This window comes from Cryptomeria japonica, chromosome 11 (assembly GCF_030272615.1).
Source record: "Cryptomeria japonica chromosome 11, Sugi_1.0, whole genome shotgun sequence".
In the NCBI taxonomy this organism is placed as follows: Eukaryota; Viridiplantae; Streptophyta; class Pinopsida; order Cupressales; family Cupressaceae; genus Cryptomeria; species Cryptomeria japonica.
The window spans coordinates 71,141,383-71,155,487 of record NC_081415.1 but is presented as its reverse complement, the minus strand read 5'-3'; the positions used below and the strand labels follow the sequence as shown (position 1 = coordinate 71,155,487).

Here is a 14,105-nt window from a genome sequence, read left to right as displayed (position 1 = left end):
CCTCAAGTACCTTTAAACTTTTCCCTCTTATATTTATGAGATTGTAATTTCTTAATATTCAGTTTATAGAAACAAATTTTTTCCTAATATTAAAATAAATTAGTTTTAGCTTAACAATCAATTTGATTAGAATGCAATTTATGAACCTTTATAGTGTGAGTTGCAGATTATGCTTTTGTTGTTGGGTACTTTTATGTATTTGGCATGTGTGTAGGGCATGGTTGAATAATGTGTATAAGTAAGTTAATATTTCATTAAAATATATGGAAACATCCTTACATATTATAATTTAATATTATATTTTATAATCTAGGTATGTCAAGAATAAGGATGTTGGAACAAAAATGTCTAATAGATTGGATGAGATCATGTATACAATCAACCCCAATGGTGAGAACATCACAACTCATATAATTAAAAATCTCATGGAGGAATTAAAAGAAGAGAAAAATTTATTGAGTACTTTCAGAAAACTTGGTGTCATGACGAGAGTCGTATAGGTAAGATCATCAGTATATTCATTATGGTTTATATGCATTTACATCAAGTAGTATATTCTGTATACTAAGACATTATATTTTTTGTTTAGAGACGTGGTTTTTTTTTTTTGAAGCTTTTCTCATGCAAATCAAGAAACCAATGCATCCATAGAGTCATATCACTTCCACATAAAGAGTCACTATTTAAGTGACCATTCTAAGTGATAGTTCTGATACTTAATGTAAGTACAGATGCCAAGCTAATAAGATGAGAGGGGGGGTGAATCATACAAACTTAATCTGCCATAAAAACATCAGATTCAACCTCGATAACATATACTTCAGTAATGTAACCAAAACTACTAAACATGCAAACTCAAAAGCATATAAACATCATACCACTCATAACACCAGATTTACCATGGAAACCCAAGTAGGGAAAAACCACAGTGGGATTTCGGACCCACTAAGAAATATACTCTTCTAGAGTATGCTCGGTTAAAGGCAAATCCTATTAAAAATTACAAACACATTGCTAGATGTGACCCGCTTAAGGGATTTCCCTCAGATCTGTTAGGATCTTCACCTTGTTAGAAGTGACCTTGTTAAAGGATTTCAAACACTCAATGAGAATGTCACCTTGCTAGAGGGTTTTACAAATAAGACTGTTAAGTCCACTCGGTTAAGAGATTTTCTATCACTTCACTAAATAACAGTAATAAAAATCTATCTGCAACTTCACATCTAAAATGCTAAAGTAGATTCTTATTTTCTCAATACAATATAGACATAGAACTAATCTTGTCCATCTGCTGGGCTCTATACTTTGTTATTCAAAACAAATCTTCAAGCTTCTGTGCTCGGTAATCACTATGTAGCATCCCTATGCATACACTTGCCCGCATACATTGTTTATCAATAGTTCCCTATTTATAAACAGTTCGCCAACCGCTTAATCTCCTTGATCACATTTTCCATGATCAATCATAGCCATCAGATATTCAAACTTTGACTAGGTTCAATGTATCCTTCGATCTGAAAACATTTTACCCTGCCTTGGAACTTGCATATATTTCTTGGAACTTGTACTAGGGTATTTCGGTTCAATTTGAGCTGTAGATCTTCCTGCCGATTTTCCTTTGCCATAGATTCTTTAACAAACTTCATTCATGGCATACCAATCATTTAATCATAGCTAGCTCATCAACTTCCTTCATTAAATAATGCATGTAATTATTTAATGTATTCTATTATTACTCGATTGCAACTTGGTAAATACTAAAATTCACTCGGTAGACATTCTGCCTTCATTAACCAATAGCGATAACCTTAGGGTTTACCGACTAGGTTCTTTTCTCGGTAACATAGTATAGTATTAACCTTTCAATCAATAACATATGTAGGATATCAAAACAATCTAATCATCATGATCTCATCATTGTCTAACTCAGTAATAGTTGCCCATAGAATAACTTATTTCTCCCCTTATCCATCTTATTCTTTCTGTTTCTTTTACTGACATCTTTATACTCATCAAATCATACTTCTCAAGATATGGCAACATCATACTGAATTAGAAAATCAATTTCTTGACATCAATGACAAAATAATAATATTAAGACAGTAAACATCCTTAATCAGTTATATCCATAATCATCAACAACCTTCTCAATATCCTTATTGAAATGCCAACAATCTCCCCTTGTCTGTTATAATGCCAAATGCCAACACTAAGAAATGCACAAGGAGAATGGATTGGCTTATCCATACACTTCCCCACAGGGTAGAGTCATTGTATCAAAATAAAAGATATTTACATCTATCTGGGTTCATAACTAATTTAAAAAATGAAAGATATTACATAACAACATTAGAAAGATAAAAAACAATCACAGATGCTGACTTTTATCCCTATTATCTCATTCATAACATATATAAGATAATAAGTCAAACCATTCCAGCAAAATGGTATCTTGTTAGGAAATTTAGAGTAGATTCTCATGTGTGTGATTGTCAGTGGGCAAAAAGAGGAAATACATGCAAACATGTGCTAAAGGTTTTAAATATTCTAAAGAGAAACAAGACAAATGAGGAAGATCAAGTTGTTGGTAAGTGTCATTTGAGATTTAATTTTAATATTTGTATTTTTTATGATTCTTATATTTTTTTAAAACTAAATAAATTAATTTTATTAAATTACAGATGTTACTCTATTGGTTGATAATAATAATGAAGTTGGAGGGAGTTTTAGTCATGAAAACAACACCATTGGTAATATCAATATGATCTTTATAAGTAAATATTAAATTATTTTATGGTTCTCAAACTTAATTAATTTTTGTTTCAATTATAGATGGTCTTATACCTTTAGAATATCAAGATGTGGATGGGGTTGCCATTGGTGAAGCTCAAAGAACTGGTAAATTCTAAAATCACCATTTTGTAATGAAATATCAAAAGATTTTATATATTTTTTGACTTAATCATTGTTATTTCTATTACAAATTGTGGGAAGTCATCTAATACTTCCAATGGTAACTTTCAAAATTTCATTGATTATTTGACTTCATTGCTTCAAAACTTACCAATTGGAGAAGATGAAAAACCAATTTTTAGTCAATGTGTTGAAAGATTTAGAATAGATATCCATGCATCTTTCAGTTCATCTTCCAAATTTAAATCAATCCCTAGCTAAAAGAACATGCCTGTGAGATGAATACCACCATGGTTTAGTCCAAGTAAAATGCATAAATAACATTGTACTCATCACAGACATAATGCTATTTCTCAAAATTTAAATGAAATAATTGAGGAGCATGAAAATTTTCAATTCCCCTCTTTATGACATAGAAAGCAAAATTAAAAAAAAGGTCACTAATTGCTCAGGCCTAGCGATACAAGAAGAAAGAGCCATTATCATGCATCAACGTGAGTACACTTATTTTAAAGTACTTTAGTAATTTACACGGTAATATTTCTTATTTTTATTTCTTATGTTAAACATGTCATTTTGTAGGTTTGAGTGATCAAAATAGTACTCGACGATGTCGATTACCTTTCTCTATTGATGTAAACAAAGTGATGACAGATGAAACTATACAAGTTATAGATGGTATTGCATTAGCTATTAAATGTTTTTCTTATTTAAAAAAAAATAATTAGTTCATATTTCTAACCATTTTTTTTATATCCAATCAAACAAACAAGATACAAGTTGTGGAGGTCAACCATCAATGCTCAATGCTATCCCTAATCAGACCCTTCAACAAAGAGTTACACTTAATTAAAAAATTAAATATTGTTTTGATTAATTACATATTGTAATTTTACACTTGAGCATTTTATCTAAGTTGATTTGTTAATTGTGCATTTTGTTACTTGTGTTGGATGATAAAAAAAATCAGGAACATATGTTACTTGTTTTTGTTGATCCTAAGCAACCAACAACAATGGATGCAATGCAAGTTACAAATGGTAATGAAATTATGAAACAAGTTTTCTTAAATTTTGAGTCTTTAATTTATAAATTAATTGTATATATGTTGATATGTTAAATGTGAATGTTGTTGCAACTTTAAATGATCAACATAACATCCAAGAATGTATGTTACCCTTCTATCTTGATCTTAACCAAACAATAACAGTAGCCGACACAATGCAAAGTAGAGATGGTAAGGAAATCATGAATTGAACTTAAATCAGTTCCAAGTCATTAATTTGAAAACTAATTTTATAACTAACTTATTGTATTTGTAGGTGATGATGATATTTATATGGAGGATCATGGGCAACACTTTTTTGGATAATCATTATAACTTGTATTATACTTTAATGTATTTACTGTTGAGTACTTAACTCTCTTTGATATATTGGAGGGAGTGCATTGTGGATTTAAGATAGGGACATCATTTGTTGTGAAAAGTTGGCTCATCATGTTGTGACCTTTATTTTTTAAAGGATAATGAAGCAATTTATTTTGACTCATGATGTTTACATGGCACTTCAATCATATAACATTCTATGTGTTGGGTAAAGGTTTTATAATTGACATCTTTATCAAGTAATCTTCTTCAACCATTTTAATTTCCTAAGACCATTTTTTCATTTTATCTTTCTTGTTTCACTCCACATCCCTCTTTGCATAGCCTTATTTACTAATTGTCATTTCCTTTTTATCTATTTGAGCTTCATTATCTATGCTTTGAATTGATTTAATATCTTAGTACAAATTTATTTTTTTATAATTTATTTAATTTATTTTTCATCACGTGGTCAAGTGCATTCAAGGTTATTTACTGCATTCTAACATAATGGACCAAAATATCTCCCCCACATAAAAAAAAAGAAGTGCAACTACAAATGTGAATTAATATTAATAATCCAATTACAAATTTTCTCATGCATTATGTTTGGTATGTCTAAACTTCATTAGTGCAAATCAATATAATATAGTTAATATAAATACAAATATTCATAAGAAATAATTACTAATCAAACTATTACTTAAAAATAATTGCTAATCAAAATTAAAATGTAATATATTAAATTCTAATCATTTATTAAAAAATATCAAGAATAATAGAAATACATTAATTTTATAAGATATGATCTAAAATTTTAATAAAAAATGTTGAAAAATTCAACTTTAACAATGCTTACTACATATATAATCTAAACTTTTTTCAATTTTTACTATTTTTTATTCTTACATACTTTTAAAGAAAAAAGATTTTATTTTGTACCTTAAAAACATATACTATACAAACTTATTTGGTCATCCAAGATTACTAAATAGTAATGCTCAAAGAATTGTTTTGAAACTAGAAATTTTCTACCTGAAAATATTTGGTTTTATAAGATTGTTTGAACGAATTTAGACACAATATTTTTTTAATTGCTCTACTTGCGTTGTACGCATCTGAGGACTTTTGTCACTTTTCAACTCTGTCATGTCAGGTCTGAGTCCGTGAATAGACGGTACATCGTACTATGGAGGGGTATGTAGCGGACGTGTCTATTCTGGCTCCAAAACGACAGTATGGATTGACTAACACGCGTGTTAGTCGCGCGTTTTACATCGTCGATTTTGCAATTAACGGCTACGATTGACTAGCCTGTCGCTAACACGCTGTATGGAAGGTGTATTTTGGAGCCAGAATAGCTTCAGCCATATGCAACATGCCCATGACACGACAATGGATGGGTATGCTACTCCAGGTTGTGTGGTTTTCGTGGGATTTCACCAAACGAGCACGTATTCCTAGATATGTGAGGAAAAGATTACTTCTAGCATTGAATGGAATATGCCATGAAAGTGTACAATAGAGAACAACATTTCCATACCACCTCTTATGCAAGACTTTGAATGAAGAGTCCTCATTCTCATTGTCAACAATAGGTATAGTCCAATGTCAAAGTAAAATAAACCATTTTCAACAATTTCGGTTTTGGGTTTTCAAACCACAATTTCTAGTTCTGATATTTTTTCCTCAATAGACCTTGACTTGCTTCAAGTCTTCAAAGAAGACGACCTTAACTGGTCCAATACGCGTAAATAAAATGGTGCGCGTCCGTCCATCTCTTAGTAATCTAATTCTCCTCAAATATAAATTCTTATATCTGACTAAGAAGCAATTAAAACTTGGACTAAACAAAATTTATTAAACGAAAAATGGTACTAAATTATTGCTGGCGATTTTCTTTTCAGGGTTACATTGTTTGCTGTTCTGTTACTATTCAATGAAGTCATTCCTTGATTTTTCTGTGCTTCAGTTTGGAGCTATATAGTCTCCATCAACTCAAGAAACGATGGAAACCTACAAGATGGAAATGGGAAGAAATGGTCTCTTAGGATATCTGCTCTTCTTTCATGTAATACTAATTATATTTCACACCATTGATGGGTCAGTTGCTAGTAGGGGAGATACACTTTTCTTAGGCGACTCGCTTACTGGAAAGCAAACAATAATCTCAATGAATGGGATGTTTGAATTGGGATTCTTTAGCACAAATGGAAGTAATAACTGGTATATTGGCATCTGGTATGCCGAAGTACCAGAGAAGACAAAAGTTTGGGTGGCTAATAGGGAGACTCCCGCAAGAGACAGGCCTGGCATTTTGAAGCTGTCAAGAGAAGGTCATCTGGGACTGTTTGATGCAAAAGGTGGATCTGTATGGTCGGTCAATGTGTCGAAGAAGGCTTCAAAGGCTGTAATTTTAGACTCGGGTAACTTTTTAATGGTGGCTGATGAGAATATATCTGACCCTCTTTGGGAGAGTTTCGACCATCCTGTAGACACCTGGTTACCCGGGATGAGGTTCGGTGGACAGCAAAAGTTAGTTTCTTGGAAAAACTCATTGGATCCCGCTCCTGGGCTTTTCTCCTTCCACATGGATCCATCCGGGGTTAAACAATTTGTGCTAACATGGAACAACTCTGTACAGTATTGGCGGAGCGGGACATGGAATGGCGAAATTTTCCGGGAAATCCCAGAAATGGGAAACAAAGGGTTCTACAATATCAGCGTTGAACGTGTTGGCTCATTTTTGTATATGACTTATTCACCGATTCATCCCATATTTAAGGTATCCCGTTTCGTCCTAGTTAACTCCGGGGCAATTCAAGAATACAATCTGATTGAGGGCAGCAAATGGAACATGTTCTGGTCCAAACCCAGAGATCAGTGTGCCGTATATGGTCTCTGTGGGGTTTATGGAACCTGCGACTCCAACAATCTTACCTTCTGCACCTGTGCAGAAGGGTTCAAGCCCAAAGACGATCTGTCTTGGAGATCGCGAGAGTGGTGGTCAAGTGGCTGTTTTAGGCAGAGCCCGTTGAGCTGCGATGCAGAAAATGAAAGCACTGACCAATTCTTCGAGTCGAACGTAATGTTGCCTGATGATAATTACTCTTTCTCATTACCTGCACCCACAAAAAAAGATTGCGAGAAAGCGTGTCTCCGCAACTGCTCGTGCACTGCATTTACTTTCAATCCGCCTTCATGGGCGTGCAAAATCTGGTCAGGAGATCTGCTAAACATGTACAGTTTTCCATCACAAAGCAATACAAATGTGTCCATTAGAGTAGCTGCCTCTGCACTTCTTAAGTTTCATAGGCAATCTTCCTCAGAAGGGAAAACCACACGTATTGTGGGCGCAATGCTTGGTACCATTGGTGCTCTTGCCGTTGTTTTGGGTATATTTTCGATTGTAATGTGGCGGAAGCATCGGCTACGATCGACTGAGAGGTATGGAGATTCCTCTAATTCTTTTCTTAGAATGTTTAGCTACAAGGAGTTGAAAATTGCAACTAGGAATTTCAGCTCTAAGTTGGGGAGCGGAGGATTTGGCTCAGTGTTCAAAGGAACTCTAACGGACGGTACGCTTGTGGCTGTAAAGAAAATGGAGGGTTCATCACAAGATGAGAAGCAATTCCGAGCGGAAATCAGTTCCCTTGGAAACGTTCAACATGTAAATCTGGTCAGGCTTCGAGGGTTTTGTGCAGAAGGATCCAGACGCTTACTGATTTATGATTTCATGCCGAACGGCTCTCTGGATTCTTTACTGTTCACAAGTGACTCAAAAACTGAACGGAAGGTACTTGACTGGAAGACTCGATTTGAGATAGTATTAGGCACTGCAAGAGGGTTACTTTATCTCCATGAAGAATGTAGAGATTGCATCATTCACAGCGATGTTAAACCAGGAAACATTCTGCTGGACAGTAATTTGTCACCCAAGATAGCAGATTTTGGTTTGGCAAAGCTTGTGGGTAGAGGTTTTAGCCACGTGCTGACCACTACAAGAGGAACGAGAGGTTACTTGGCTCCAGAGTGGATCTCCGGTCTTCCCATCACTCCCAAAGTTGACGTCTACAGTTTTGGTATGACGCTCTTCGAAATCATCTCGGGGCGAAGAAATCTGGAGTTAAATGTACAAGATTCAAGTAAGTATTACTTTCCTGTGTGGGCTGCAACTCAGATTAACCAGGGAAAGACGATTAATATTGTGGAGGAGGGTGTTGCAGAGGAGGCAGATATTGAAGAGGTGAGAAGAGCAAGTATTGTAGGTTTGTTATGCATAGAAGAGGATGAGTATACGAGACCAAACATGGGGCAAGTGGTGCGGATGCTGGAAGGGAAGTTGGAGCCTCGAACTCTGCAGATTCAGAAGTCTCTACCCGAGGAAGAGCAAGCAGAACAAAGCCAGACTAGTACGGATAGCGGTGGCAATGGCATTAGTTAAAGTAATGTACCTGTAATAAACTGTTGTGGTGAACATGTCATTTTAATTAATATGTTTTATGTTTAATCATAGTAATGTGTAAATCTACTTTTTATGTCAAATAAGAAGATAAATATTTTTATGCATCATTTTGTTACTATATTTTAGGTGATGTGTTTAGCTAGACGATTTTATATGAAAGAAATAATTTATAATGTAGGGAAGAGTACAGTTTCATTTTCCAATAACCATTCACTTTTTGTACATCCAAATTTCAGTTACTAATTTTAAAGGCACCAAAAAAAGATAACTAAAATCAAGTTAATAAATTTAACAATTACTATCTAATAGTTGCTCACTATTGGGGCATTTGTGCACAACTACTAGGTCATTTGTGCATAAGTATTGACAATTTTAATTGCACAGTTATAGGAACATCTTTAAGTAAGTATCAATTGACACTTTGAAATGTGTACTTTCTAACCCTTGCATGAATAGTGGATCCCAAAGCATGCATCATTACTACCCAAAAACCAGAACAATAGTTATAAGCAGTTAAGTCACATACAAAGACAACAAAAGAAGAAAACATCAAAGTAGATGTACTGGCAATAATGGCTACAGGTACGCTTCCTCTAATATTTTTAAAATTTTATTTTAATATTAAATAAAAATATTTTATTTTTACAATGTAAAATATAGATATTTAAAACATTTAAATTTATCAATATAAGATTTAAATGTAATGATTTTGTGAGAAAATTTATGGGAGCAAAAATCAAGAGTATAAGGTTTTAAAAGAAAGAACAAAAAATCATTGAAATGGCAAGTAGATTACATATAAATAAAATCATTACTACATAGAAAGAAAAAAATTCTATAATATTTGGTATGGTTACATTCATTTTCAATATTATTACATAGTTTGATACACATTTTTATGAACCATTGTATTCCCATGTAGAACATCTCAAACTACCCAAACTAATCTATCAAAATAACTCCCAAAATAACATCTAACTATATACTAACAATAATGTATGACTACTAACAAGTCATTAATGTAACTTTATTTCTAATGTATAACTAGTATTTCACTATGGGTGGTGTTGTCTATGACCACAGAGGCAATGTCGTGTTGGCTTACATGACCAACTTGGGAATGCAAACCTCGAGCTTTGCAGAGGTAGCTACCATTTATTATGGTTTGATCATCATTAATGAAAAAAATTAAAATCAAATTTGAATAGAAGGTGACTCGAGAAACACAATCCTTTTCCTAAAATCTTAATTTGCTCTAGATTGGAAATGTTAAGGCTTGCTGGACATGTGTAAGTCCCTTATTTGAGGCATTAGCCACATTGGCCTCAATCACATGACGAGGGAGGGAAACAAAGTTGCAAACATGCTGGCTTCTTTAGGTCCATTTTCCAAGAATTTAAAAATCTGGACTAGTTCCTATAATATTCTAGATTTGGTTTGTGTAGCAATCTAGGAGGACATGAAGTATAATGATGGGGTATAATTCAAAAATTGCCTTTCTATCCTAGCTGCCCTTTTGTCTAGTCATTTTCCCCTAGATTGGCACACGTTCTTTTCAAAAAGAAGTGTCATTTCTCCTCATAAGTGCTATGGTACCCAAACTACTAGTTTTTGTTTCACCCACCTAGTTTCTTTTAGAAAGCTCAGGGTGGTGAAATTGTAGGGGGCGACAATTAATCAAAGTTGAATCTGATAACTATGAAGAATTCAAGTGCAAACCAAAGCTATGGTAGAAAGTGATCAAGGGGAATTTAGAGAGTTATGTGGAGGGCATGGAGGGTTTTGACTTGGAGCTTTCAAAAGACTTTGCAGAGCCCTAGCATGAGGGGGGGTGAAAATTTGCAAGGTTACCTTCAAATTCACATTAGAGTTGATTACGATCAATACTGGACTCCCTTAAGATGGTATTACATTTCCTAAGATGTTGACGAGATCATATACGAAAGAATTGAAGTGATTCTTCAAGAAGGGTGAAGGAGTTTTGAAGTTGCAAAGTGGATACAATAGAGAAGAACTCCCTAAAAAATGGAAGGATGTGGACTCTCTTAAATGAAATTATTCACCCTTGATGCTTGTTTTAAAATAGTTCACACTCGAACCTTCCCCATGTTAAATCACTTGAGGTATGGAATCCGCGTGAACTTTTCTTCCTGCTTCTATTCATCCTTATCCCAATTCGTTTCTAGAGCCAAGTCAAATAATTTATTGCCCCTATATGAGGATTCGATCCTTAGGCTATATAATTTTCATCTTTCTTTAACCCCTTTGGGTGCATCCGTTTCTAATCTCCTTAATCCCCTGCCAAACCTAAATCTAGTGATTGAGGTCTCTAGGGCCCGTGTGGATAAAAGTACCTTAGTTATTGGTTCTTCCTCTATGCCCAAACTTGTCCCCACCTATTTTAAACCCTAGCAGAGATGTGAAGCAAGATTCCTCTTCTAATTCACCCCCCAAATAATTGGAGGTGTTGTAGTGTAGTGAAGACGACTTAGGGGTTGAGGAATATGATTCTTATTCTGATTTAGAATCTAAGTGGTCTCCTACTTGTTCGACAAGGTGGCCCCCTTTCCCCCTAATCAAGAGACCTTTGACCCTAAGAACTCTCCCATAAATGTTTAGGCATCAATTTTTAAACTGGAGGAGAATGTGGAGAGATAAGAAATGGTTATTAAGTGGCTCCTCTCATAGTTCGATGTGGCAATTAAAAAAATCAGTAGGGTGAAAGTGTTGGCTAAGGCAAGGATGAGATTGGATAAATAGGTTATGGATAAGGATGAATGTGTTTGGGAAACAACAACTGATATCACCAAGAAGATGGAGAAATGGGAGAAAGTTGAGGGGAGATTAAAAGATCTCTCTAAGAAGGTGACATAAAAAAATGACAATAAAATTCTTCTGGAACTGGAAGAGAACCGGGAGATCTTGATTGGAAAATTTGAGTAAATGGATAAAAAAGCCAAGAAATGATGGTGAAAAACTCAACTTCTCTCAAAGGTATATAGGATGAAATTGATTAGAGGAGAGCCAAACACAAGAAACATTTTTTGTCTCATTCTACACCGAGGGATCCCCTTGATTCCATGATTAAGGACGCACTAGATTTTGGTACATCTAATTTTTCTAAATATCCTAACAAAATCTTTTACTTCTCTAATATAGTCCTTAGTTTATGTAAAGATTGGCAAGAAGGTAATGCCACTACCTAATAGCCCATCCCTTTGTGCCTTTGGCAGTTGGTTAGTTTCACTAGTTTTGTTGTTTTTTGTGTTGTTACCTCTGTCTCTAATTTATTTTGTGAGTGGTTTTCGTCAATCTTTAATTTTTTGGATCTATTTTTTTAGTATTTGTGCCCTTCTAGTGCACCCTAGGTGGCACTTTTTTGTAGTTATGTAACACTTGGTAATCAAAACTAGTATTTCACTGTATATAGTATAGATGTAATGCAAATTTTAACAAATACTCCCATCTCTTACAAATTCATTAAAGATAAGAGACACAATGAATGTTATTCCATCTATCATCCCTTTCGAGAGAGTTAAGTTGTCTTCAATTGATTATATGAATATGGATGCTATCCATAATTTATGTTCCTTATTTACATAAAGTGGCCATATTTTATAGAGAAGGAACAAGCAATTTTATATTGCGTCTCTTTCATTGTTTTTACAAAAAGTAATGTTATGCTTATGGAGCCTATCACTCTTTATGAATTGGAGAAGGTTGTCTTATATAAGAAGAAAGGCATGGATCATGATCCTAATGGCTTAATCATTGAAATCTTCTAATAATTATATGATAATATGAAGGATAATATCCTTTAGGTTGTAATTGAGTCCTAGAATAATAAATAGATGCATGGAGAATTTAAATCTATATTTATCACCTTGATTCCTAAGAAGGCTTGAGCTAGATCCTTTAATCATTTATGCCCTATTTCTCTCTACAACTCAAAAAGAAAAATTACTACCAAGATCATTGATGATCAAATGAAAAAAATTCTAATTTATTTCATCGTAAAAAAGTAAGGGTATTTTTTAATGGAACTCAATTTCTTGATGGTATTGTTATTTCTTTGAAATCTATTAACTCTTTTGGTTTTTTCAAGGGATAAATCTACTTTTATCATAGTTGATATGTCCAATACTTATGATAGATTAATTTGGGTCTTCCTACAAAATTTTGTTTCTATTATTAGTTTTTTAGTTTAGGATGTCTCCATTGGACATGAGTTGTGATTTATTTATTGATAAATATAAAGATGCAAGAACAAAAGTTGTGAAATTAAATCACTTTCGTACAAACCATTCAAAGAATGTGATACAAGGATTTGACTGCTGTAACATGAAAATATGAAACTTATATGCAATTCTAAAAATTAAGCTACCTTATCATAGAAAACCATGCCTAGATCCTTTTTATTGTACTTATTAAAGGAAAATGGTCATTGATCCATAAGAGAAAGGGAAAACCATTGAGATCAATGATGTGGAGGATATGGAAAAAGAGGATGTCGGAACATAGACTTTAAAGTCTAAATATTCAACTTAGAGGATAAGTGTGACGAATTTTCCTACAAGGAGGAGAGATGTAAACCTTAAGGTTTCCACAGATAAGACAAATAATGTAATACCTTTCGTATTTCATCAATTTTTGGATGATGATGATTCTTAAAGAACCAAGAGTTTTGAGACTTTGTGATGAGGTTAAAAAGAGACGAATATCAAAGATTTTTTTTGAGGAAATAAAAAACACTAATCCATCTTAGTAGCAAGCAGTGACAAAATACGTACTGCCAAAAAATGATTTTTAAACTAATAATATAACTCTCGAGAAAGGGAGAACAATGGTGTAGGAGAGTAGATTACTATTTCTTCCCAATTGGGATATTACTATTGTATTTATTTATTTTTATTTAAGAAGTAGAATAAATAGGTATATAGTACTAGTGAGAGACAAGAAGAGGAAGCTTTATTAGGTTTAGGGTTTTATCATAGTTTTAAAATATTGGCAATTTGATCCCTAGCTCCAAATACTAATAAACAAAATATTGTCCCTAGTGTTGAGGAGATAAGGGGAGATGTAATAATAAAGGGGTGTGAAATCATTTCTCTACAAGCTACATCATTGGTGGTAAACATTTCTCTATTTAGTGAGGCCACAATCATCAAATTACATTAAGACCATGATGAGCTTAAGAAAAATATATAAGTAGATGAAGATTGAAAATAATCAATTGAATTCTATAGAGTTAGAATCAACAAGTACACCCATGCCTACCATCTCAAGCCCTTCAAGCTTAGTAGAAGCATTTCCATCAATGCAGAGTGTAGGTAAGGTGGTGATAGACATGGTTAACTACTC

At 33.6% G+C, this 14,105-nt stretch overlaps 1 protein-coding gene across 1 annotated transcript; it reads left to right on the top strand.

Annotated features, from left to right (window-relative positions):
- Positions 1-6,254: 6,254 nt before the first annotated feature.
- On the top strand, positions 6,255-8,792 carry LOC131077679 (G-type lectin S-receptor-like serine/threonine-protein kinase At2g19130). The gene has a single exon (XM_059214851.1). The coding sequence runs from the start codon at positions 6,288-6,290 to the stop codon at positions 8,721-8,723; it is 2,436 nt and encodes an 811-aa protein (XP_059070834.1). The 5' UTR covers positions 6,255-6,287; the 3' UTR covers positions 8,724-8,792.
- Positions 8,793-14,105: the final 5,313 nt, after the last annotated feature.